The following is a 27,566-nucleotide window of genomic DNA, read 5'->3' on the forward strand; positions in this document are numbered from 1 at the left end:
GTTGATTTAGAGTTTTATTGTAACTTATCAGAGAGGAATAGGCAGTATTAGGTGGCACCACTTTGATGAGAAGTTATTGGGGCACAATGGTAGGAAGGGCATTTTAGGGACAGCATCTGTGTTTTAATTCAACTTCAGGGCAGTCATGGGTTATATAATACAAAAAAACATTTACTGGCAAAAATGTTTTTACTTCAGTGGCAATGACATTTCAAATATAATTAAGACGAAGCAAATCCATACATAGATACATACATACATACATACATACATACATACATACATACAAAACTTAATCTTAACACCATCTAAAGTACAAAAAGTATCAAAACAGTTAGCTTATTGATTTGATCACGGTCTATTTATGTGCAGATTTAGACGTTAGTTTTTTTTTTCTTCCTCTTTTCTTCTTGGGGGTTGAGGACTCCTTGTTACAACACTCACAAACCCAGCAACCTGAGGAGAAAAACGATGTGGATCAACGTAACATCAGCCCAAAGGCTAGAAAACAGGCCGCATTGTGGGATCCATCAGACTAAAAGGCATTCAAGACCAGCACTTTCTGACATTTGATTTCAACACTTCTAAAGCATTTCGACCAGATTCCGAACATGAACTTTCTGATGTTTAATTTGCAGCAACGCTAATTATAGCAAGTTGAGGTAACACACAACCCTTCTTGACTGCACAAAAAAAAAGAATCTTAAATGCCAGTCTTGGAAAACTCTAAAAACAGATTTCTAATTTAGCATTATTCACCAAGTTTAGATGGCTACGCAAATGAATGTTATTTTCACATAAAACCAGAAATTCAAATCACCATAAAAGACTACATAAGCTACAATGAGAGAGAAAGACAGAGTGCAACAGCAAGATACCCTCCCCCTTCAAGTAATCACTGATCTAATACATATTGATAGGTGTAAGCAACGACTCCATCACAAAGGTTTCAGCAAGGAAAGAAGGAATGATGCATCCTTAAAGTATATGAACAGACCCAGAGAGAGAGCTCACCTAGAGGGGTGGAGTCCAGGCCCACGCAGAAGGAGTGGAAGCCCCGGTCACACGTGTCACAGAACATCATCTCCTCCTCGTGGTGGGGCTGCTCACACACCGTGCACATCTTACACTCCATGCACTGCCACGGGTAGGTCTTAATCAGACCCACCAGCTCCTCACTCATGATCAGGCACGATGGGTGAGCTGGGACAAAACACACACACACACACACACACACACACACACACACACACACACACACACACACACACACACACACACACACACACACACACACGCTCACACCACAGCACTTCACACTGTATAATTCCAATTTGTGATCCCAACAACTCAGATTAAGTTCTGTTGCTCATATCTTAGAGGCTTTATGGTCATTATGAACAAGCCTGTGCAATTCGTCAGTTTTAATTAAAAAACAAAACAGAAGTTCCACTTACCACTGTTCTTGCATTGTGAGCAGTGAATGAGAGCTTCTGGCTTTCCTTCCTTGTTGGACTCCTTACCCTTCTGGCAAATGCCACAAATAGCATTGGGCATGACCTTAGGCTGCAAGGACAAAACAACGCTATCATGTTTAGCAACAAGGCCTAGTGCACCATGTGACACAGGGCTTCTGGGCAACACACATTATACAAGGTGTTAAATCCTAAAAGGCCTGATAGGAGGTATATATTAATTTACTCACAATAGATCCAATCTTGTTAGGTGCTTCTTACTTCACAACCCCAAACAAGAATGACTAGGAAAAGCCTTGTCATTTGTAAGAACCTCCCACAAACCCTTTCTACTCAGGGAGACTGGGAGTCTATGAATCTCAAAATCTCTAAAGGCAAACACCAAGAGGTCAAGCTGATTTAAGATCCATTTGGATGTGCCACAGTGTCCCCCACAGATGCTCATAACAGGTTAAACAATTGAATGTCCCTCCTGTAGACGCCGAGCTGTTTCCACACATTGTGGTCCCACATTTATAAAAAGGTAGTTAGCCAAAGTGATTTCTGACAGGATTTGTGACATTTCATAACATGACCGCATTATAGTCTCTGTGCTGCTAACACAATCAAAACATCTCTGTACAGTCTATTTGTTTGAAATCTTTATTTCAATGGTGAACTGTGTCTAAAGACTGACATATCAAAGATTTTCCCACATAAAAAGTATTGGATTAGATAAGAGCAGTAAAAGCCTTTCTAAAACAAACAACGAAACATGTGGGAGGGTGAACCGGAGGTTAGAGACACACAGTTGAGTTAATAAAAGGACAGCTAATTTAGCTCGCACCCTTCTCCACAGAAAGAGGGGTGCCAGCTAAACTAGGAGAAATATTTATCCAAAAGGAAGGTATGACACCTTTGCCATTGCACTCAAATCAAACATGTAAGACATTACAGTCTAAGATAAAGAAGTGTACAAGTCAGGAACAAATTGAACACAAACTGTACCTACTTAGGCAGACAATCTGCACAAATATTGGGAATGACAAGTGTGCAATCAGTTAGGAGGATATAGCCCATGAGTATGAAGTAGGTTTCTATGCGTTCATGGAAATATAATAATTTTTCAAAATGTCAAACGTTTGGTGTTGCCATCCTGAAATGTTTCCTTTGACTGGTGCAAAACAAGAAGGCTACATATTTTCTGTTAGGCTTCAGATGGCTACCCCTGCAGTGTAGTGCCAACTAAGGATATTCATATCATTATCAGTATGAAAACACATTTTTCATACAGCTCCTGAACTCTAACTTGCATTAAATTATAATAAAGTCAACTTTAAGACCATGTTATCTATAGCTAGGTAATTATTCTGCAAGTACTGTATTGACTTTAGCCTTAAATTCAATGAGCGCCGATATTAGAAAGTTAGTGATAAATTCCGAACACATCTAAGATATATATTTTATTTGTATGCATTACAAAATAACAATAAATGGAAAGTAAGTAGTGAAACGTTTTTAAACTTCTAAAGTTTGGTTTACACTCAAAATAAATTATTCAAATTCCCTTTGGAAACATGCTGATTGGAAAGTTAACAGACAAATCAATCCCTGTGGAAAGTTATGAACACTCCACAGCGATCAATGATCAAATCCAGATGTAGTGTAGTAATACCAGTCATACCACATTTGGGTTTACTGCTCTTGCTGTCATTTTTAGCAAACTAACTTTAATTCATCTCCCATGGTGCCTTGCAGTAAGACAGTGCGTAAATTGCCAGAAGGTAGATCATGTTGATCCCAGAAAAGCCATACTCCTAACACATAATTTAAACTGAACACAACAATAACTTTCAGAGGCAATTGAAAGTTAAAAAAAAAAAAATGCCAACATATAGAAAGTGTATTAACAGGCCTCTGGCACAGTAAGATTGTGTTCTCCAGTCTCAAACAAAGAACAGTATGTAAGGTTATATCAAACAACCGTAGAATACTGCATTAAAAGTACTGACACAACTTGAATTATAAAACGTTCAAAACACTCAAGTATTACCGTAGTTGAAGTGCTACTACTAAATAAAATGGATTCATCTTATAAAGTCTGTATCATAACAAGAAATACTGTATGTTGTTTAAATCTAGAAATATAATATAATATATATAATCTATAAATAGCCCAAACAACTACCTCTTCCCCTACTGTATTTATTTATTTAGCTCCTTTGCACCCCATTTTTTCTACTTTGCACACTCATCTACTGTCAAATCTACCATTCCAGTGTTTTAATTGCTATATTGTATTTACTTCGCCACCATGGCCTATTTATTGCCTTTACCTCCCTTATCTCACCTCATTTGCTCACATTGTATATAGACTTATTTTTCTACTGTATTATTGACTGTATGTTTGTTTTACTCCATGTCTAACTCTGTGTTGCTATATGTGTCAAACTGCTTTGCTTTATCTTGGCCAGATCGCAGTTGTAAATGAGAACTTCTTCTCAATTTGCCTACCTGGTTAAATAAAAGGTGAAAAGATAAATAAATAAATAATATATCTATCTATCTGCTCACATGTCTCAAAGGGATAGTTCATCCAAATGACATATTGGTTTCCTTACCCTGTAAACAGTCTATGGACAAGGTATGACAACAATCCATGCTTTGGTTTCGTTTCCAAATGCTAATGTTTTAGCATTTGTGGCATAAAGCCGCTTTCAAGTCATGGGACTGATATTAGCATTTTTCACACATCACGCCCAAATCATTCAAAAGTATCAGAAATGTATTGTGAAGTTCCATGAAGTCACTTATAAATTATTTAAACATGATGCGCGAAAAAGCTAATAAAATCGGTCCCATGACTTTAAAATGGATTTGTGTCACAAATGCTGAAATGTGGAAACAATGCCATGGAAACTAAACCAAAGCATGGATCGCTGTCATACCTTGTCCATATACTGCTTACAGGGTAAGGAAACCAATGTCATTTTGTAATTTGGGTGAACTATCCTTTTAATTCGTTTGTTGCCAAGTAGACAGAAAAGAGGTATATTAAGACATTCAAAGAATACGGTGAAAAATGTACAAGTCTTCAGGACCAATCGAAAGTGCTGTGAAGAAAAAGTTCCAGATGTGACAGAAACTACTCCTAAATGTTATTGCTTATAAAGTCTGATATGGAACCATCAGTGTTTGAACCAATGATGTATATAAACCCTGGATTGTTGATGCTATGTTTTGGCCAATGAGAGGCTTTGAAGTCACCAGTCAACCATATTGGCACTGCCCAGAAGAAGCAGTCTTCCATAGGAATTCCACAGTATTTAAATTAAAATGTTTCAAGGACAAAATTACATGTAAATATGTTGTAGTAGTAGTAGTAGAGACAGTAACATTAGTACTTTCGCAAAATAATAACTTAAAGCTAGAATCCTTAGCAGATACATCAATTTTGGGATTTAAATTAATGATCTATACCCGTTGATTCTTGAAGAATATAACTTATAAATGCCTCATGAGCTTAGTTCAACTGTTGTACACCATCAACACCCAAAATAGAAGCTTGTTTTACTCCAATGTTTGTAAACAAAGTAACTGTGACCAAGAAACAAAAACAGCTTCTATCTCAAGGCCATCAGACAGTTAAATAGCCATCACTAGCCGGGTACCACCCGGTTATCCAACCCTGCACCTTAGAGGATCCTTCCCTATAAACATAGACATGGAATCCCTGCTCACTTTAATAATGTTTACATACTGTATTCTATTCTACTGTATTTTAGTCAATGCCACTCCGACATTGCTTGTCCGAATATTTATATATTTCTTAATTTCATTATTTTACTTTTAGATGTGTGTATTGTTAGATATTACTGCACTGTTGGAGTTAGGAACACAAGCATTTCGCTACTCCTGCAATAACATCTGCTAAATATGTGCATGTGACCAATACAATTTGATATGAACACTGTATAGCCTCAAAATGGTTAAAACTATACGTTTGGTATAATGGATGTCTATGAATTTGAGAGTGGTTACATTTCTCCAGGCCCATCCCTCAGATTGTTACCAAAACAGAGACGGGGGTGTCTGCTTTATTGTTTCAATTAAGGATTCTAGCTTTAAGGACAATGTTTATATAGTTATTTTTATGTTAAGTCATCTAGTGTATATACTGTATATAAATCATTGATTTTAACCATATGGTTGACCTGGAACCATCAGTATTTTAACCATATGGTTGACCTGGAACCATCAGTATTTTAACCATATGGTTGACCTGGAACCATCAGTATTTTAACCATATGGTTGATCTGGAACCATCAGTATTTTAACCATATGGTTGACCTGGAACCATCAGTATTTTAACCATATGGTTGACCTGGAACCATCAGTATTTTAACCATATGGTTGACCTGGAACCATCAGTATTTTAACCATATGGTTGACCTGGAACCATCAGTATTTTAACCATATGGTTGACCTGGAACCATCAGTATTTTAACCATATGGTTGATCTGGAACCATCAGTATTTTAACCATATGGTTGATCTGGAACCATCAGTATTTTAACCATATGGCTGACCTGGAACCATCAGTATTTTAACCATATGGTTGATCTGGAACCATCAGTATTTTAACCATATGGCTGACCTGGAACCATCAGTATTTTAACCATATGGTTGACCTGGAACCATCAGTATTTTAACCATATGGTTGATCTGGAACCATCAGTATTTTAACCATATGGCTGACCTGGAACCATCAGTATTTTAACCATATGGCTGACCTGGAACCATCAGTATTTTAACCATATGGTTGACCTGGAACCATCAGTATTTTAACCATATGGTTGACATGGAACCATCAGTATTTTAACCATATGGTTGACATGGAACCATCAGTATTTTAACCATATGGTTGACATGGAACCATCAGTATTTTAACCATATGGTTGACATGGAACCATCAGTAGCAAACTGGACCAAGTGAAAGAGGGAAGGCAGAACAAGTCCACAGACTTGAGTGTTGCCCCAAATAAGAACTATTGCCACCTGGTGAAGTGTGTGTGTGAGGAGTGACAGGTCCAGAAAAACAAAGGAGAGTCTCTCTATTGAAAGTGCTGAAGAAGCTGGAAGGGGTAGTGGAGAAGGGGAAAGGGAAGATAATTGCTATTGGAGAAAGTCAGGGGCTTTTTTCTTCTACCTTGTACCCAGGGACAGATTTGTGTTGGTTGGGGCGTGGGGTGGCATCTTTAGCCGGGGTGGTAGTCCTGTCCTTGGCCTTGCCCTTTGACTGCACTCCACTGTCCTGACTGTCCCCATCTGAGGTGTTTCCAGATGAGCTGTCCTGTAGACACAATTCAGTTCTTACTATTCAAGCAAGCTGCAAAAGAGCTTACATTGAATCAACTTACAGAGCATCTCTAGGTATTTACTGGTAATACAATACAACATGTCTTCACATCTCTAGCTCTGAAATCAAGTGAATTGTGTAAAACCAGTTCAAGGATCCAGTTCCTTACTGAATTTCTCTTGCCCTCTTCTCCCTTGTTGTCATCTGCATCGTCCGAGTCCCCATCACTGTCCAGGGCAGGCAGCTCCGGGTCCAGGGGGGGCTCGAACAGGGCTGTGTTCAGGGGCAAGTAGCGCAGCTCGTTGGGAGAGTACCTGTATCAAACACAGGAACATCAATTTATCAGCTACTCAAATAGCTTTTGAGGTCAGGACCTGCATTCATGAGACTAGTTTTTTGGTTAGTGAACCTTACCTTTTGTAGTAGTCCTGGAACTGCCCAGGGATGAGGGCCACTGGATAGGGTCCAGTCTTGGTTCTCTCTGGAGGAAGGACTTTATACCTCCCTTGGGGTACTTGGATAATCTGTTAGAAAGTTAGTTGAAACTTTTACTCCTTCAATTGCACGTTCAGCTCCACATAGATAATACAGTTTATGAATGTACCGATATACACTGAGTGTACAAAACATTAGGAACACCTTCCTAATATTGAGTTACACCCCCTTTTTCCCTCAGAACAGTCTCAATTTGTCGGAGCATGGACTCCACAAACTGTCAAATGTTCCACAGGGATGCTGGCCCATGTCGACTCCAATGATTCCCACAGTTGTGTCAAGTTGGCAAGATGTCCTTTGGATGGTGGACCATTCTTGATACACACAGGAAACTGTTGAGTGTGAAAAATCCAGCAGCATTGCAGTTGACACAAACCAGTGTGCCTGGCACCTACTACAATACCCCGTTCAAAGGCACTTAAATATTTTGTCTTGCCCATTCACCCTCTGAATGGCACACATACACAATCCATGTCTCAATTGTGTCAAGGCTTAAAAATCCTTCTTCAACATGTCTCCTCCCCTTCATCTGCACTGATTGAAGTGGATTTAACAGGTGACAACAATAAGGGATTATAGCTTTCACCTGGATTCACCTGGTTAGTCTATGTCCAGGAAAGAGCAAGTGTTCCTAATGTCTTGTACACTCAGTGGATCTACTCAAACATGGCAAGTGAGTTCTTATAAACACAAAAGACTAATAGAGCTATATGTCTTTATTCAAGGAATTAACGTACGTGTGTCTGAAGGTCAAAATAGGCCCTTCTCTCTTCCATCCTTTCCCTGTTGAAGTTACTGTTGAACTCAGCAGCTTTCTTGGCAGCTTTCTGTATGTACTCTGGCACTTTACTGGCTTCAACCTTCTGAGGCCTTTGTTGCTGCATTTTCTAGGAGATAAAAAAACTGGAATAAAAACTTACCAACAACATATTGAATAACCATGTCAACTGTAAATGTACTGAGTGAAAATACATTTCAGGGTCACTTAGAAATGTCTTTGTTTTTGGTCACATTAGATGTGGAGAGTCTATATACCGGCATTCTCCATGTGTGTGTGTGGGGGGGCTGGCAGCACTAGCACACTATTTGGGAGACAGAGATACTAACTAATATCCAACAACAAACTTTATTCTAGAGCTGACTGAATATGTTTTGACTTATAACTATTTCAGGTTTGATGATGAATACTACCTCCAAACGAATGGAACATCGATGGGCTCTACATTCGCTCTGAGCTATGCTAACCTTTAAGTGGGTCTATTTGAAGAACGTTTTGTTAATAATAAAAACGAAAATCCATTTTTGAATAAAGTCCTAAAGTGGTATCGATATATTGACAAAAATTTGGGCATTTGGGAAGGAACGGAAAAAGAGCTGTCAGACTTTATGGTACTGCTCAATGACATTGACCCCAATCTCAAATTCACTATTGAATGTGACACAACGTGTTCATTACCTCGATATGTGGATTGAGAAATCAAATGGAACCCTGTTTACAACTCTGTATAGAAAAGAAACGGACAGAAATACTCTATTATAGGGGGACAGCTTCCATCCTGAGCCATTAAAAAGAGGACTTCCAAGAAGCCAGTTTTTCAGACTACGCCGTATATGCCACGCCACAGAGGATTATCTAGAAAAAGCAGCGGAGATGCGCATTAGGTTTCTAAGAGGCAATTCGCCATAATGTGTGGATGAAGCTCTTATTTTGGCATTGGGAAAAACACGAGATGAACTGCTACAAAAAAGACCCGCTAAAGAACACTCCGTAATGTTCACAACCACATACTTTGAACTCGAGAAAAGTGGGAGATGCAGTATTTTAATCATCGGCCCCAGTTTTGCCGGCTGTATTTAAAAATCCACCACTTATTGTGTATAGGAGAGGTCGCAATTTACGCGATAAATTGGTTCATGCCAACTGCCAGCCAAAAAAGAAAATCAGCCAGGCTCTTTTACGCCCTCTTCCGAATGGTAGCTATAAATGCAGAGGATGTGCAAAGTGCAATAATATAATGAAGTGTGAATATTTCTGCCACCCACATACAGGAAAACGGTTCCAAATAAATGACATTATTACATGCTCCACCACCCATATTATTTACATTATTAAATGTCCATGTGGGCTGTGCTATGTAGGTAAAACCTCTCGTTCTCTCAAACAGAGAATCTGTGAACATAAAGTTCAATTAGGAGAAACGACAGGGATTATCCAGTCGCAGTACATTTTGAGGACCCCTTCGAGATAAAATCCCGTTAAAGGGATTGGTTGGACAACAACCAGCGAAATAGCACGGCGCGAAATTCAAAACACAAAAATCTCAAAATTAAAATTCAAGTATTATACGGCATTTTAAAGATAATCTTCTCGTTAATCCAACCACATTGTCCGATTTCAAAAAGGCTTTACGGTGAAAGCAAAACAATAGATTATTTTAGGATAGCACCTTAGCAAAAAAGAAAAAGCCATTTTCCAAGCACAGATAGCCGTCACAAAACCAGATATACAGATAAAATTAAGCACTAACCTTTGACAATCTTCATCAGATGACACTCCTAGGACATCATGTTAGACAATACATGCATTTTTTGTTCGATCAAGTTCATATTTATATCCAAAAACCCCATTTTACATTGGCGCGTGATGTTCAGAAAATGTATTCTCCCCATAACTTCCGGTGAATGGGCACATCAATTTACAGAAATACTCATCATAAATGTTAACAAAATTTATAACAATTATTTAAAGAATTAGAGATAATCTACTCCTTTATGCAACCGCTTTGTCAGATTTCAAAATAACTTTACGGAGAAAGCACATTGTTCAATATTCTGAGTACAGAACTTAGCCTTCAATGCTAAACTATACAGTTAGCCTACAACCACAGCATCGACAAATCTCTAAAATATGTTCGAAATATTTTCTTACCTTTGCTGATCTTAAGCGGAATGCATTCGGAAGGACTCCCACTTCCATAAGAAATGTTAATTTGTTCTGCAAAGTCCATCATTTATGTCCAAATACCTCCGTTTTGTTGGCCCATCCTGAACACTATTGCAATGCCATGAGGCATGGGCGCAAATCCATAGACGAAAAGTTCCATTACCGTTTGTAGAAACATGTCAAACGATGTTAACAATCAATCTTTAGGGTATTTTTTTAACGTAAAATAGCAATGATTTTCCAACCGGACAATAGGTATTCATCCCAGAAGAAAAAGAACGAACAGCGAGCTCGTGTGCACGCGCATCACGAGACACCTGTCCTCAGACTGGCCACTGATTGACTGAGCCACTATTTTCTGCCCGGTAACAGGAGACGGATGAAACCAGTTTCTAAAGATTGTTGACAGTCACTGGAAGCCTTAGGAAGTGCAACGTGAACCCTATGTCACTGTAGTTTCTCAAGGGATTCAAAAGAAGAACTACAGTTCTCATTTCTCCCACTTCCTGGTTCAATTTTTCTCAGGTTTTTGCCTGCCATATGAGTTCTGTTATACTCACAGACACCATTCAAACAGTTTTAGAAACTTCAGAGTGTTTTCTATCCAAATAATAATATGCATATTCTATTTTCTGGGCCAGAGTAGTAACCTGTTTAAATTGGGTACGTTATTCATCAGGCTGTGAAAATACTGCCCCCTAGCCCTAAGAGGTTATTAAAACATTACATTTCTACCTTTAGATTTGTGGCATAGAGAAAGTTAAGATATCAGACATGGGAGGTGATATAAATAATACTCTGAGCAAAAGAGAATGTTTTGTGATTTTCACCCTCCAGACATTATTTCCTAAAGGTCTTAATGATGAAATGCCTACGTGTGTTGTAAATTTGAACATGAACATGCCCCCATTTCAGATTACTCTGATGTTTTTCGGACATTGTAGCCAATGATTAATGAAAACTTGCTCGGTAGGTCTATGTCCTCATTGTGGTTTAACAGACGTGTTTAATACGTCTTAATTACCCACTTTATTAGAATATTGATGAAATGCATCTTGTTATATTTGGTAGCACTTATTTGTTTTCCCTCGCCTCCAACCCCTTTTGTTGCGTGGAACGGATGTGGTTGGGGCTAGGTCTACATAAGGGTGCTAATTTTTTTTAAACTCACAAAAGTTCTGATGAAGGCCATTACGTAAGCTTATTAAAGATCAGTGATACTATCAAGAGCTGTGTGCAGTTTCCTTTTTCCCCTCATCTTGTTTTTGAAAGAAAAGCAACATTTTTGTCCATTAAATTGATCAGAAATACAGTGTAGACATTGTCAATGTTGTAAATGACTATTGCAGCTGGAAACGGCTGATTTTTTTTAATGGAATATCTACATAGGCGTACAGAGGCCCATTATCAGCAACCATCACTCCTGGCAGCTTCATTAAATAGTACCCGCAAAACACCAGTCTCAACGTCAACAGTGAAGAGGCAACTCCGGGATGCTGGCCTTCTAGGCAGAGTTCCTCTGTCCAGTGTCTGTGTTCTTTTGCCCAACTTAATCATTTCTTTTTATTGGCCAGTGTGAGATGTGGCTTTTTCTTTGCAACTCTGCCTAGAAGGCCAGCATCCCAGAGTCGCCTCTTCACTGTTGACGTTGAGATTGGTGTTTTGCGGGTACTATTTAATGAAGCTGCCAGTTGAGGACTTGTGAGGCGTCCGTTTCTCAAACTAGACACTCTAATGTACTTGTCCTCTTGCTCAGTTGTGCACCGGGGCCTCCCACTCCTCTTTCTATTCTGGTTAGAGCCAGTTTGCACTGTTCTGTGAAGGGAGTAGTACACAGCGTTGTACGAGATCTTCAGTTTCTTGGCAATTTCTCACATAGCCTTCATCTCTCAGAACAAGAATAGACTGACAAGTTTAAGAAGAAAGTTCTTGGTTTCTGGCCATTTTAAGCCTGTAATGGAACCCACATATGCTGATGCTCCAGATACTCAACTAGTCTAAAGGTCAGTTTTATTGCTTCTTTAATCAGGACAACAGTCTTCAGCTGTGCTAACATAATTGCAAAAGGGTTTTCTAATGATCAATTAGCCTTTTAAAATGATAAACTTGGATTAGCCAATACAACGTGCCATTGGAACACAGGAGTGATGGTTGCTGATAATGAGCCTCTGTACACCTATGTAGATATTCCATAAAAATAAGAAATAAAAATCAGCCATTTCCAGCTACAATATCCATTCACAACATGAACAATGTCTACACTGTATTTCTGATCAATTTTATGTTATTTTAATGGACAAAAAAAGCTTTTCTTTCAAAAACAAGGACATTTCTAAGTGACCCCAAACTTTTGAACGGTAGAGTATACAAAAAATAAAAAATGTAATTGGACTTGAGTTCCCCAAGTTCGGGGAACTCAAGTCCAAGACTTTTGTAACAAGATCTAGAAAAAAGCAAACACAAAGCTAACTTTGCATTGATTAAAATGTGTCAATGTTGCTGAGCATACTAACTTTACTAATACTCACTGAACTGAGAGTACTAACATTAGCGGTACTCTGAACAGAGTACTAACATAGTGATATTCTCTGAACTGAGAGTGCTTACAGAGTACTCTTCTGTTATCCTCTGGCGCTCCCTCTCTTGGAGGATGACAGAATACTCAGCATGTTTTCCTGGGTACTCCTTGATCATCAAATCAATGACTTCATCACTTCGTAAAGCAGTCAAGCCTGGAAAAAAATATTCACAATTAATTATTGTATCCACAAGTAGCCAATTACCCAAAACAACTCTTGGAAAGGCTTGAGGCCCTGGTGGTTTATGCTGAACTCTAAGCTCCTCCTGATTACGCAACAATTCCATGTTTTTCAGTTCTCACCCAGGGTGCACTGCGTCTCTGTGATGACATCTTGCTCCCTCAGATATAGCTTCTCCTTGTGGGAGAGGTCTCTCCTTTCCAAATCTAAAATAATAATTTATTGATTGATTGAATTGATTAGGTAATTAAAAGTAGTAGACTGCTCCAGCCAGAGACAACATTAATGAGTGAGGATAAAAACAATCAAACCTGGAGGCTTATTTCCATTGAGATAAGGCATGGTTAGCCAGAGATTGACCAGTATGAGCTACAGATAGGCTAATAGCCTTGTTATAGCCTAATCATCAAATTGACACGCAATGATCCTACTACACCATACAAGCCGAACATTCAGTCACATTACCTGGAAATTTTCGCTTGAATGAAGTGACTCCCAGATATTCACTGACTTGTTCTTGTAACATATAGTACTCCCCACTACCGTCTGACGGCCACCTGTACTCGGTCAGATTTTCTGCTGAGAAGTATGTGGGCCTGGGGAAACACATATGACTGAAAGGTTAAGAGCAGGGTAGAAGTATTAAGCCTGTTTGAAAGACGGACTCAATGTTATTGGACACGTAGGCTGTGTTTAGACAGGCAGCCCAATTATGATATTTTTGACCAAGCAGATCTGATGTGAAATGATCTGATTTGTCAAAAGACCAATTAGTAGAAAAAAGATCAGAATTGCGCTGCCTGTGTAAACGCAGCCTAAGTGTTTGTAATGGGGATTGGACATGGTCTATTAGGAAGTAGTGATGAAAATATTTCAAACTACGCCTTCAGATACGAACTGACCACATACCCAAGTTCCTGACTGGAGGTGTCGCAACTTCTGGAACTGTCACCTGAACCCATGCGCTGTCTTTTTGGAGCTTGACTTCCATCATTGGACACTTCCTCGATGTCATCCTAAAATGATTGCCAATACAGTTAGGATACACAAAACACCTGAACTATGACTACTTGTTAAAGTTAATAGTTTTCTCCAAAAATAAATTTTTCTGGGACGTTTTCAGATCTCAAGGGGTGAGTTAATTTCCTCTGTTGTGTCGATCCAGCAAGCACCATTCCCCCCCTCATTAGATAAAGCTGCCCTAGAGGTAGCCCGATTGCCTTCCACTGTGTACAGCAAAAGGCATGCACATTTACATAGAAACCCCTAAACATCGCTTGTCTGTCACAAATGTTGAATACAATTATATTTGAACTTACTCTGCCGATTGTCCATGGGGTTGGTCCTTCAGCTGGTCAAAATGAAAGACAAAATATCCACAGGAAATCATTATTAAAATAAATCAAAATGCGAGTTTGTGGCAAATAAGATTTGTTTGCTCATGACCCAATGCACGTGCACAAGATGGAAGTACATGCACGCGACAAATACATACTAACCAAAGTATTAGAGGTGTTTACAGTGAGGGAAAAAAGTATTTGATCCCCTGCAGATTTTGTACGTTTGCCCACTGACAAAGAAATGATCAGTCTATAATTTTAAATGGTAGGTTTATTTGAACAGTGAGAGACAGAATAACAACAAAAAAATCCACAAAAACACATGTTAAAAATGTTATAAATTGATTTGCATTTTAATGAGGGAAATAAGTATTTGACCCACTCTCAATCAGAAAGATTTCTGGCTCCCAGGTGTCTTTTATACAGGTAACGAGCTGAGATTAAGAGCAGACTCTTAAAGGGAGTGCTCCTAATCTCAGTTTGTTACCTGTATAAAAGACACCTGTCCACAGAAGCAATCAATCAATCAGATTCCAAACTCTCCACCTTGGCCAAGACCAAAGAGCTCTCCAAGGATGTCAGGGACAAGATTGTAGACCTACACAAGGTTGGAATAGGCTACAAGACCATCGCCAAGTAGCTTGGTGAGAAGGTGACAACAGTTGGTGCGATTATTCGCAAATGGAAGAAACACAAAAGAACTGTCAATCTCCCTCGGCCTGGTGCTCCATGCAAGATCTCACCTCGTGGAGTTGCAATGATCATGAGAACGGTGAGGAATCAGCCCAGAACTACACGGGAGGATCTTGTCAATGATCTCAAGGCAGCTGGGACCATAGTCACCAAGAAAACAATTTGTAACACACTACGCCGTGAAGGACTGAAATCCTGCAGCGCCTGCAAGGTCCCCCTGCTCAAGAAAGCACATATAAATGCCCATCTGAAGTTTGCCAATGAACATCTGAATGATTCAGAGGACAACTGGGTGAAAGTGTTGTGGTCAGATGAGACCAAAATGGCGCTCTTTGGCATCAACTCAACTCACCGTGTTTGGAGGAGGAGGAATGCTGCCTATGACCCCAAGCACACCATCCCCACCGTCAAACATGGAGGTGGAAACATTATGCTTTGGGGGTGTTTTTCTGCTAAGGGGACAGGACAACTTCACCCCATCAAAGGGACGATGGACGGGGCCATTACCGTCAAATCTTGGGTGAGAACCTCCTTCCCTCAACCAGGGCATTGAAAATGGGTCGTGGATGGGTATTCCAGCATGACAATGACCCAAAACACATGGCCAAGGAAACAAAGGAGTGGCTCAAGAAGCACATTAAGGTCCTGGAGTGGCCTAGCCAGTCTCCAGACCTTAATCCCATAGAAAATCTATGGAGGGAGCTGAAGGTTCGAGTTGCCAAACGTCAGCCTCGAAACCTTAATGACTTGGAGAAAATCTGCAAAGAGGAGTGGGACAAAATCCCTCCTGAGATGTGTGCAAACCTGGTGGCCAACTACATGAAACACCTGACCTCTGAATTCCAACAAGGGTTTTGCCAGCAAGTACTAAGTCATGTTTTGCAGAGGGGTCAAATACTTATTTCCCTCATTAAAATGCAAATCAATTTATGACATTTTTGACATGCGTTTTTCTGGATTTTTTTGTTGTTATTCTGTTCAAATAAACCTGCCATTAAAATTATAGACTGAGCATTTCTTTGTCAGTGGGCAAACGTACAAATTCAGCAGGGGATCAAATACTTTTTTCCCTCACTGTACATGGTTTTGCTTATGTGCCATGGCACAAAGTCGGGTAAATAATACTTTCCTGCGGATATTTTGTCTCTAATTTTGACCAAATGAAGTACCTACAGCACAGGAAGAGTAAATTCAAATGTACTTGTATTAAACATTTTGCATTGTAACCCCATCCCTGGGTCGCTCCTATTTTCACTTCGCTACAGCTAACGTTAGCTGCAAAAAACACTCAAACGGGACCGTTTTATCTCTATCTCTTCATTCAAAGACTCAATCATGGACACTCTTACTGACAGTTGTGGCTCGTTCGCGTGATGTATTGTTGACTCTACCTTCTTGCTGTTGTCTGTGCCCAATAATGTTTCTACCATGTTTTGTGCTGCTGCCATGTGTTGCTACCATGCTGTGTTGTCATGTGTTGCTGCCATGCTATGTTGTTGTCTTAGGTCTCTCTTTATGTAGTGGTGTGGTGTCTCTTGTCGTGATGTGTGTTTTGTCCTATATTTTTAATCCCAGCCCCCGTCAGCGCAGGAGGACTTTTGCTTTTTGGTAGGTCGTCATTGTAAGTAATCATTTGTCTAGTTTGTCTAATTATTTGTCTAGTTAACTGACTTGTCTAGTTAAATAAAAAATATAGGACACTTCAAGTTTTTGCTGTGTTTTTGTTTCAGACTGTATACCAATAATTGTTATGACAATCTGATTTAGGCATTCCTAGAGGCAAAACAGAGAGCATTGGATTTGGACTGTGGTCTAACGACACATGCACGATGTAAACAAAAACAATGAACCGAGGTAAAGACAGTTTCAGGTTGGATATACGCCTGAAGTTTTCCTTACGTCCACCAACAGCAGTTAGGGACCGTCAACATAGTGACTGATCACATTTTTCAAATTTCAATAGCTCTTTAACCATTACTCCTAAAAAAAAAAAAAACTTTCAAAACTGGTTGTAGCTAACCCAATGGCATAGACACACATTGCACACACAATGTGATTTACTTCTCACACTATTTTAAATTATTTACTTACATTTTTGAATTTCAATAGCTCCTTGGTCATGTGACCTACTGACTTCAAACAAGGTTCAGAATGTCCACTCAGTGGGCCTACACATTGCACACCCTTTAGTTTGCCCATTTTCATCTCACACGTTTTTATATGAATTTTTCCAAATTTACAATTTCAATAGCTCCTTGGTCATGTGACCTAATGATCTCAAAAAAGGTTCAGAATATCCACTTACTATGCCTTCATAATCGCACACTTTGATGTTTGTTTACTTTCATCTCATGCTATTAGACTTAAATCTGTAAGCCTGAGACCCAGTTGGAGTTGAATGTTTCTGATGACGTACACCCACACTCATAAGTCATTTGGAGAAAAAGAGTGTATCTGACTGACAGATAATATTAAATCACTGTTAACTAGTCTGTCTGACCCCCTTGCACCCTCAAACCCTTCCAGGACATTACAATCTCACAATGCAGGATATTTGATGGTCCCTAGACTCCTTTCTAACAGTCCTCAAGCTTCAATAGGATAGTCAATGACTGTGTAACTGTTGAAATTCAGAGTCAATGTTATCCTTTTAGTAAGTCTTATGGTCGGGCATAAAATGCTGTCTCCAGTTTCTTGCTTTCTCAGGTCCTGCTGAGTGGACGGTATTGATGCCTTTTCAGTCTAGCTCCAGTCAGGTGTCATTTTGTTATAAGCACCACGCCACCTCACTCACGTTTCATAACACACTCTCACCTTCTACCATTTGTCTACACTCCAAGAACCATGAGAGCCCTCTAGCTGTAGACGCCCCAAGATCCATGACAACTGAGATTCCCATATCCATAGCCTTCTTAGCTTGTAAGTCTAAAAGCGTTTTTGTCCTTACTTTGTTGAAATATCAAATACTAAGCTTTTTGTGACACTCTGGAAAGTCATTTCAAGTCAAAGCCTTGTTTTCCCTGGTACATAAATGTATACTACGAACTACTTCTGTTTATTTTGACTATGCAGCATAAAAATCTTCATGGGAGCTGAAAAACACTTTCACAGCTGTATGTTAATAAAGAAATACTACAGCTCAGTGCAATGGTAAATGTTAAGTCAGCTGTGGGATATGGACAGTAGAGGGGGGTGCTGTTGTACTGACAGTAGAGTCATCACTATTTTCAGGACTTTTCTTTTGATGAGGGTCACAGCACTGGATAATAACCTGGTTCTGGTCCAGATGTACCGGACTCATTTGCCTGAGGGTGTCCTCTAAAATAGAAAATAATGTTACGTTTGCTTGTACACTGGTCATCCTTATGCACTCCATGCAATACTTGCTGTTGTTTGTAATAGTTATTGTCATGTTTTTGTCCACATTTGATTGGAAATACGTATAACTCCTTTGTCGTTGGCATACAGCTGCATGGTACTGTGACATTAGTTGTCATATTGTCCATTAAGCTGGTCACAGCGCTGTGGCGAAGAAACAAACAATTGCAAGGTGGTGGCTGCTGTTGTGAGGTCTACAGACAAAAAGTCCTCTTTTCTTCTCCGTCATTCAGTTTAAAACTCTGCAGCCCCACAAATGCTTGTGGGTGAGGTAATAAATAGTAGTCATAACATGACAATAAGCATTTTTCTAATAAGCATTTTTTTAATACTAAAAATAGTGTAAAAAATGTCATACAGTATGAAGGATGAACATAGAAGTACATTAGATGTGCACCTAACCAAGTCTAAGGATATGTAATATCATTATGTAGACAACTGGAATTGGAGTTGAATGTTTCTGATGACGTACACTTGAATATTTATGGCCCTTATTGTCACTTTAAAGTAAATAGTGAAGATGTGTCATCACGTGAACACAGTATTGTCAGCAATAAGACACTTTGACTACATAACACCTTATGTATGATACTTAATCTCCCTAACAAGGCATATATACAGTTGAAGTCGGAAGTTTACATACACCTCAGCCAAATACATTTAAACTCAGTTTTTCACAATTCCTGACATTTAATCCGAGTAAAAAGTCCCTGTCTTACTTAGGATCACCATTTTATTTTAAGAATGTGAAATGTCAGAATAATAGTAAAGATAAATATTTATTTCAGCTTTTATTTCTTTCATCACATTCCTAGTTGGTCAGAAGTTTACATACACTCAATTAGTATTTGGTAGCATTCCCATTAAATTGTTTAACTTGGGTCAAACGTTTCTGGTAGCCTTCCACAAGCTTCCCACAATAAGTTGGGTGAATTTTGGCCCATTCCTCCTGACAGAGCTGGTGTAACTGAGTCAGGTTTGTAGGCCTCCTTGCTCGCACACGCTTTTTCAGTTCTGCCCACAAATTTTCTATAGGATTGAGGTCAGGGCTTTGTGAAGGCCACCCCAATACCTTGACTTTGTTGTCCTTAAGCCATTTTGCCACAACTTTGGAAGTATGCTTGGGGTCATTGTCTATTTGGAAGACCCATTTGTAACCAAGCTTTAACTTCCTAACTGATGTCTTGAGATGTTGCTTCAATATATCCACATAATTGTCCTTCCTCATGATGCCAACTATTTTGTGAAGTGCACCAGTCCCTCCTGCAGGAAAGCACCCCCACAACATGATGCTGCCACTCCCATGCTTCACGGTTGGGATGGTGTTCTTTGGCTTGCAAGCCTCCCCCTTTGTCCTCCAAACATAACGATGGTCATTATGGCCAAACAGTTCTATTTTGTTTCATCAGACCAGAGGACATTTCTCCAAAAAGTATGATATTTGTCCCCAAGTGCAGTTGCAAACCGTAGTCTGGATTTTTTTATGGTGGTTTTGGAGCAGTGGCTTCTTCCTTGCTGAGCGGCCTTTCAGTTTATGTCGATATCGGACTCGTTTTACTATGGATATAGATACTTCTGTACCCGTTTCCTCCAGCATCTTCACAAGGTCCTTTGCTGTTGTTCTGGGATTGATTAGCACTTTTTGCACCAAAGTACATTCATCTCTAGGAGACAGAACCCGTCTCCTTCCTGAGCGGTATGATGGCTGCGTGGTCCCATGGTGTTTATACTTGCATACTATTGTTTGTACAGATGAACGTGGTACCTTCAGTCGTTTGAAAATTGCTCCCAAGGATGAACCAGACTTGTGGAGGGCTACAATTTCTTTCCTGAGGTCTTGGCTGATTTCTTTTGATTTTTCCCATGATGTCACGCAAAGAGGCACTGAGTTTGAAGGTAGGCCTTGAAATACATCTACAGGTACAGGTCAAATTATGTCATTTAGCCTATCAGAAGCTTCTAAAACCATGACATCATTTTCTGAAATGTTCCAAGCTGTTTAAAGGCACAGTCAACTTAGTGTATGTAGTTGTGTGGGACAGCCATATGTTCAGTTCATGCCTATGATTTCAGAGTTCAACAAAGCCAACAACTGCTTCATGTGTGCCACCGATAAAGAACCTGGATGTGGCCCAAAGACTGACTGGGTTAGTAACTTTATTTAACATGTTTATAATATTTTGACAACAGTGACGGCATGTAAGAAAATCTATGATATAACAACGGATGGCTAATTCGTCATACTGCATTGATATTTGATATTATTTATAACGAGTTACGCTTTGTTTTGTTTTAGATTGAATGTTTTGCATGCCAACGGTGGTTCCATGTGCTGTGCCTAGGAATGAAGACAAAAGAGTTCAACAGAGTAAAGAACACAAACTGGAAGTGCTGTCTTTGTTGTTGAAAATGTATGCTATACCCCATCCACACTGAAGAGGCTCTGAAATATATACTGCTCAAAAAAATAAAGGGAACACTTAAACAACACAAGGTAACTCCAAGTCAATCACACTTCTGTGAAATCAAACTGTCCACTTAGGAAGCAACACTGATTGACAATACATTTCACATGCTGTTGTGCAAATGGAATAGACAACAGGTGGAAATTATAGGCAATTAGCAAGACACCCCCAATAAAGGAGTGGTTCTGCAGGTGGTAACCACAGACCACTTCTCAGTTCCTATGCTTCCTGGCTGATGTTTTGGTCACTTTTGAATGCTGGCGGTGCTTTCACTCTAGTGGTAGCATGAGACGGAGTCTACAACCCACACAAGTGGCTCAGGTAGTGCAGCTCATCCAGGATGGCACATCAATGCGAGCTGTGGCAAGAAGGTTTGCTGTGTCTGTCAGCGTAGTGTCCAGAGCATGGAGGTGCTACCAGGAGACAGGCCAGTACATCAGGAGACGTGGAGGAGGCCGTAGGAGGGCAACAACCCAGCAGCAGGACCGCTACCTCTGCCTTTGTGCAAGGAGGAGCACTGCCAGAGCCCAGCAAAATGACCTCCAGCAGGCCACAAATGTGCATGTGTCTGCTCAAACGGTCAGAAACACACTCCATGAGGGTGGTATGAGGGCCCGACGTCCACAGGTGGGGGTTGTGCTTACAGCCCAACACCGTGCAGGACGTTTGGCATTTGCCAGAGAACACCAAGATTGGCAAATTCGCCACTGGCGCCCTGTGCTCTTCACAGATGAAAGCAGGTTCACACTGAGCACATGTGACAGACTGGAGACGCCGTGGAGAACGTTCTGCTGCCTGCAACATCCTCCAGCATGACCGGTTTGGCGGTGGGTCAGTCATGGTGTGGGGTGGCATTTCTTTGGGGGGCCGCACAGCACTCCATGTGCTCGCCAGAGGTAGCCTGACTGCCATTAGGTACCGATATGAGATCCTCAGACCCCTTTTCAGACCATATGCTGGTGTGGTTGGCACTGGGTTCCTCCTAATGCAAGACAATGCTAGACCTCATGTGGCTGGAGTGTGTCAGCAGTTCCTGCAAGAGGAAGGCATTGATGCTATGGACTGGCCCTTCCGTTCCCCAGACCTGAATCCAATTGAGCACATCTGGGACATCATGTCTCGCTCCATCCACCAACGCCACGTTGCACCACAGACTGTCCAGGAGTTGGCGGATGCTTTAGTCCAGGTCTGGGAGGAGATCCCTCAGGAGACCATCCGCCACCTCATCAGGAGCATGCCCAGGCGTTGTAGGGAGGTCATACAGGCACGTGGAGGCTACACACACTACTGAGCCTCATTTTGACTTGTTTTAAGGTCATTACATCAAAGTTGGATCAGCCTGTAGTGTGGTTTTCCACTTTAATTTTGAGTGTGACTCCAAATCCAGACCTCCATGGGTTGATAAATTGGATTTCCATTGATTATTTGTGTGATTTTGTTGTCAGCACATTCAACTATGTAAATAAAAAAGTATTTAATAAGATTATTTAATTCATTCAGATCTAGGATGTGTTATTTTAGTGTTCCCTTTATTTTTTTGAGCAGTGTACATCAACCAGGGATAACGAGAAAGTTAACACTGAAATGTTTCGTACTTATTTGAAGTAGTGTCTGTTGACATGTTGGAAAAGATGAAAGGTATACAATTTCTGTTTAATTTGTCAATATAAAATGTTTATTCATTGATTTACTGGCCACCATTACTGTGGTTACATGTTCAGTATATGTGTTGACCAGCAAACCCATTGCAGCCTACCTTACTAGCTCACTCTCATCCCTGCTTTGGACAATGAATAGCATGAATCTCGTACTTTGCCCTTTATGGTTGATATTAACGATGAAAGGAGATATTATCTGTCTCTCTCCTATTGTGTACCGCTGTTAACCTCTCTGGGCTAGGCGGGACGAATTCGTCCCACCTACGTAACAGCCACTTGCAGCCTGTGGCGCGATTTCAAAACCTTAAAAATCCTATTACTTCAATTTCTCAAACATATGACTATTTTACAGCTATTTAAAGACAAGACTCTCGTTAATCTAACCACACTGTCCGATTTCAAAAAGGCTTTACAACGAAAGCAAAACATTAGATTATGTCAGCAGAGTACCAAGCCAGAAATAATCAGACACCCATTTTTCAAGCCAGCATATAATGTCACCAAAACCCAGAAGACAGCTAAATGCAGCACTCACCTTTGATGATCTTCATCAGATGACAACCCTAGGACATTATGTTATACAATACATGCATGTTTTGATCAATCAAGTTCATATTTATATCAAAAACCAGCTTTTTACATTAGCATGTGACGTTCAGAACTAGCATACCCCCCGCAAACTTCCGGGGAATTTACTAACAGTTTGCTAAATTACTCACAATAAACGTTCACAAAAAGCATAACAATTATTTTAAGAATTATAGATACATTACTCCTCTATGCACTCGATATGTCCGATTTTAAAATAGCTTTTCGGATGAAGCACATTGTGCAATATTCTAAGTACATAGCCCGGCATCACAGGGCTAGTTATTTAGACACCCACGCAGTTCAGCCTTCACCAAAATCACATTTCCTATAAGAAAAATGTTCTTACCTTTCTTGTTCTTCGTCAGAATGCAGTCCCAGGACTTCTTCTTCAATAACAAATGTAGGTTTGGTCCCAAATAATCCATCATTATATCCAAACAGCGACGTTTTGTTCGTGAGTTCTAGACACTATCAGAATGGTAATCCACGGTCACGAGCATAGCGCATGGCGTGACAAAAAATTTCTAAATATTCCATTACCGTACTTCGAAGCATGTCAACCGCTTTTTATGCCATTTATCTCGTAGAAAAGCGATAATATTCCGACCGGGAATCTGCAATAAACTAAACAGCCGAATTAAAATACTCCACGGGGGCTAATCGCGCACGCGCCTCACTCCATTGTCACCTAATGGGACACTTGAATAAGATGATAATCTGTTTCAGCCTGAGGCTGCCTCGTCAACCTTCATGATTTTCCCGCGTCCTGAGAGCCTATTGGAGCCCTGGGAATTGTCACGTTACAGCTAAGATCCTTACTTTTCAATAAACAGATGCAAGACGCACGACTCCTTGTCAGACAGGCCACTTCCTGCATGAAACCTTGTCAGGTTTTTGCCTGCCATAGGAGTTCTGTTATACTCACAGACACCATTCAAACAGTTTTAGAAACTTTAGGGTGTTTTCTATCCAAACCTGAACAATAATATGCATATTCTAGCTTCTGAGTTGGTGTAGGAGGCAGTTAAAAATGGGCACATATTTTTTCCAAAATTCTCAATACTGCCCCCTAGCCCAAACAGGTTAAATACTGTGGAAAAATAAAAACAGGGAAAATAAGTACTTAGAACTACCAATTATTATAGATAAATATTAAAGAAAAGGGTAAACACAACACTGGACTGAACCCCCTAATTGTCAAACTAATATTAATGTACAACAATATAGAAGATACATGACTAGAGGTTATGCAATATGGGAGTATATCCACTGCACGCTTCTTAGGTGTGTAATTAACTTGTTATGGATAGGGGGCAATATTTTCACGGCCGGATAAAAAACGTACCCGATTTAATCTGGTTATTACTCCTGCCCAGAAACTAGAATATGCATATAGTAGCTTTGGATAGAAAACACTCCAAAGTTTCTAAAACTGTTTGAATGGTGTCTGTGAGTATAACAGAACTCAAATGGCAGGCCAAAACCTGAGAAGATTCTGTACAGGAAGTACCCTGTGTGACCATTTCTTGGCCTTCTTTGTCATCTCTATCCAAAACAAAGGATCTCTGCTGTCACGTGACACTTTCTAAGGCTCCCATAGGCTCTCAGAAGGCGCCAGAACGTTGAATGATGACTCTGCTGTCCATGGCTGAAAAACAGTAGCGCATTTGGTAAGTGGTCGATCTGAGAACAATGAGACGGGCCCGCGCGTGCACGTGAAGAGTCCATTTTAGATTTTGAGTCTTTGAACGGAAAGGACGTCTCCCGGTCGGAATATTATCGCTTTTTTACGAGAAAAATCGCATAAAAATTGATTTTAAACAGCGTTTGACATGCTTCGAAGTACGGTAATGGAATATTTAGAATTTTTTTGTCACGATACGCGTCCGCGCGTCACCCTTCGGATAGTGTCTTGAACGCACGAACAAAACGCAGCTATTTGGATATAACTAAGGATTATTTGGAACCAAACCAACATTTGTTGTTGAAGTAGAAGTCCTGGGAGTGCATTCTGACGAAGAACAGCAAAGGTAATCCAATTTTTCTTATAGTAAATCTGAGTTTGGTGAGTACCAAACTTGGTGGGTGTCAAATTAGCTAGCCCGTGATGGCGAGCTATCTACTCAGAATATTGCAAAATGTGCTTTCACCGAAAAGCTATTTTAAAATCGGACACCGCGATTGCATAAAGGAGTTCTGTATCTATAATTCTTAAAATAATTGTTATGTTTTTTTGTGAACGTTTATCGTGAGTAATTTAGTAAATTCACCGGAAGTGTACGGTGGGAATGCTAGTTCTGAACGTCACATGCTAATGTAAAAAGCTGTTTTTTTATATAAATATGTACTTGATTGAACAAAACATGCATGTATTGTATAACAATGTCCTAGGAGTGTCATCTGATGAAGATCATCAAAGGTTAGTGCTGCATTTAACTGTGGTTCTGGTTTTTGTGACATTATATGCTAGCTTGAAAAATGGGTGTCTGATTATTTCTGGCTGGGTACTCTGCTGACATAATCTAATGTTTTGCTTTCGTTGTAAAGCCTTTTTGAAATCGGACAGTGTGGTTAGATAAAGGAGTCTTGTCTTTAAAATGGTGTAAAATAGTCATATGTTTGAAAAATGGACGTTTTCGGATTTTCGAGGAGTTTGTATTTCGCGCCACGCCTTATCATTGGATATTGGAGTGGTGTTCCGCTAGCGGAACGTCTAGATGTAAGAGGTTTTAACATGACCAAGGAGCTTTGAAATGTAAAACTATGAAAAACGTACATTACACTGCGTGATTTTACAGTACACAAACAAGAGTGTGCAATACAGAAGGTTAGTCAGTGTACATTTTGCACCTTGTTTGAAGTCAGTAGGTCACATGACCAAGGACCTATTGACATTTTTAATTTGGAAAAATTCATGTAAAATCATGTGAGATGAAAATGGACAAACTAAAGGGTGTGCAATATAGAAGGGTAGTCAGTGGACATTCTGAACCGTGTTTGAGTCAAGTAGGTCACATGACTAAGGAGCTATTGAAATTCGAATGTAAAAAAAGTTTGTACTTTGTTTACTCTCCCTAACTAATTCAACTAGGAATACAGAATGCTGCTCACATTTCCACATGTTTATTAGCTTTAGAAAGCGAATTAATGTCCAAGTCGTGAAAATAATTATTGTGCAATGTTGTGCGCAATTTTTCCAACATCATGACACTTATTTGGAGGTTTGAAAGCGCGAATATCCAACTTGATGAAACTGTCTTTACCTCGGTAAACAATGATACGCTGACACTGCTAAACAGCTAACGTTAACCTTAGTTAGCTAGCATAGCATCTAGGTAGGTAAATAACTTCAGGTAACGTTATGGATGGCTGGCTAGCTAGTAACGTAAACTGTCTAGTCATTAACTAACGACGACACAATGGCTAGATTGCTATCAATTGTATTTAACTAGCGAAACGGCAGTAGGTTGAATTGAACAGTTGTGTTGTCAGCTAATTAACGTTAGCTACCTTAGCCTGTTGTGTCTTCAACACAATATGTATGTGGCCAGCAATGTGTAACGTTATACTAGTATTTCTGATCCAATATCTTTTCCAAGTTTACCTTTACAGACTGAGCTCCCGGGGTTGCAGGGTTGCTATCGCAAGGTCTGGTTGGGAGAACAGTAGCCATGTTTAGCGGTTACTGTGCTGCTGGCTTCAGAGATGCACACTAGGATAATAATGTTACCGACTGGAAACAGAGACAAGGAACAAATCTTCTTCAAGAGGCTGTAAAGCAAGTTTTTGGACGGGGAATACGTGTTTGCCAACATTGGCTACATCGTACAAATTCATGAAAATAAAAAAATCGTTTAGGTCTTCATTTAAGGCTTCGGCACAAGGTTTGCAGTGTGGTTGAGGTTATGTTTAAAATATGAATTTAAGAAAATAAATTGTAGTAATTAGCAGGGTTTATCCATAATTATGACTTTGTGATTTGGTAACTAGTGACAACCAAGTATGGATAACGGCATACGCGGAAAGTGGGCGTGGCGAAATAAGTGGGTGCATCATCGGCGCTCTGTGAAACAGTTTTGATTGATTCAAATTGTGTTTTTTGTTTTGTCAGTCAGGATGCACATGGTATACACGTCCAACGAAATGCTTAACTTGCAGGTTCCTTCTCGACAATGCAACAAAAATAAAAGATAATATGAACAAAGTAAATGGCTCAGTAGAATAGAATAAACTTTTTAGCATAAGTATAATACAGGAAGGCACAATGTATAGTCCAATATTAACACGTGTTTTGGGGAAGGGGGATTGGGTGGCAAGTGTTTTTTAAATTGTGCAGTATTTAGCAATCATAACATTCTTGTAGCAGCAGTTGTGATGTGTGTGTAGCATGAGTGTATACATGTGTGTGTTTGGTCAAACACTTAAATGGTT

At 39.8% G+C, this 27,566-nt stretch overlaps 1 protein-coding gene across 2 annotated transcripts; it reads right to left on the reverse strand.

Moving 5' to 3' along the window:
* On the reverse strand, positions 1–27,120 carry LOC106610692 (PHD finger protein 10). Of its 2 annotated transcripts, XM_014210185.2 has the most exons (13): positions 26,740–26,858; positions 14,330–14,361; positions 13,920–14,026; positions 13,476–13,606; positions 13,133–13,216; positions 12,859–12,983; positions 8,045–8,194; positions 7,227–7,336; positions 6,982–7,126; positions 6,663–6,806; positions 1,458–1,566; positions 1,015–1,203; positions 1–456 (listed from the first exon to the last, which is right to left on the reverse strand). In XM_014210185.2, the coding sequence occupies exons 3-13, from the start codon at positions 13,970–13,972 to the stop codon at positions 359–361; spliced, it is 1,338 nt and encodes a 445-aa protein (XP_014065660.1). In that variant the 5' UTR covers positions 13,973–14,026; positions 14,330–14,361; positions 26,740–26,858; the 3' UTR covers positions 1–358. The 2 variants fall into 2 exon arrangements, with proteins under 2 accessions (XP_014065660.1, XP_014065650.1); XM_014210175.2 differs by lacking the exon at positions 14,330–14,361 and having other exon boundaries at positions 26,740–27,120.
* Between the last annotated feature and the right edge of the window lie 446 nt (positions 27,121–27,566).

This window comes from Salmo salar, chromosome ssa01 (genome assembly GCF_905237065.1).
Source record: "Salmo salar chromosome ssa01, Ssal_v3.1, whole genome shotgun sequence".
NCBI lineage: Eukaryota > Metazoa > Chordata > Actinopteri > Salmoniformes > Salmonidae > Salmo > Salmo salar.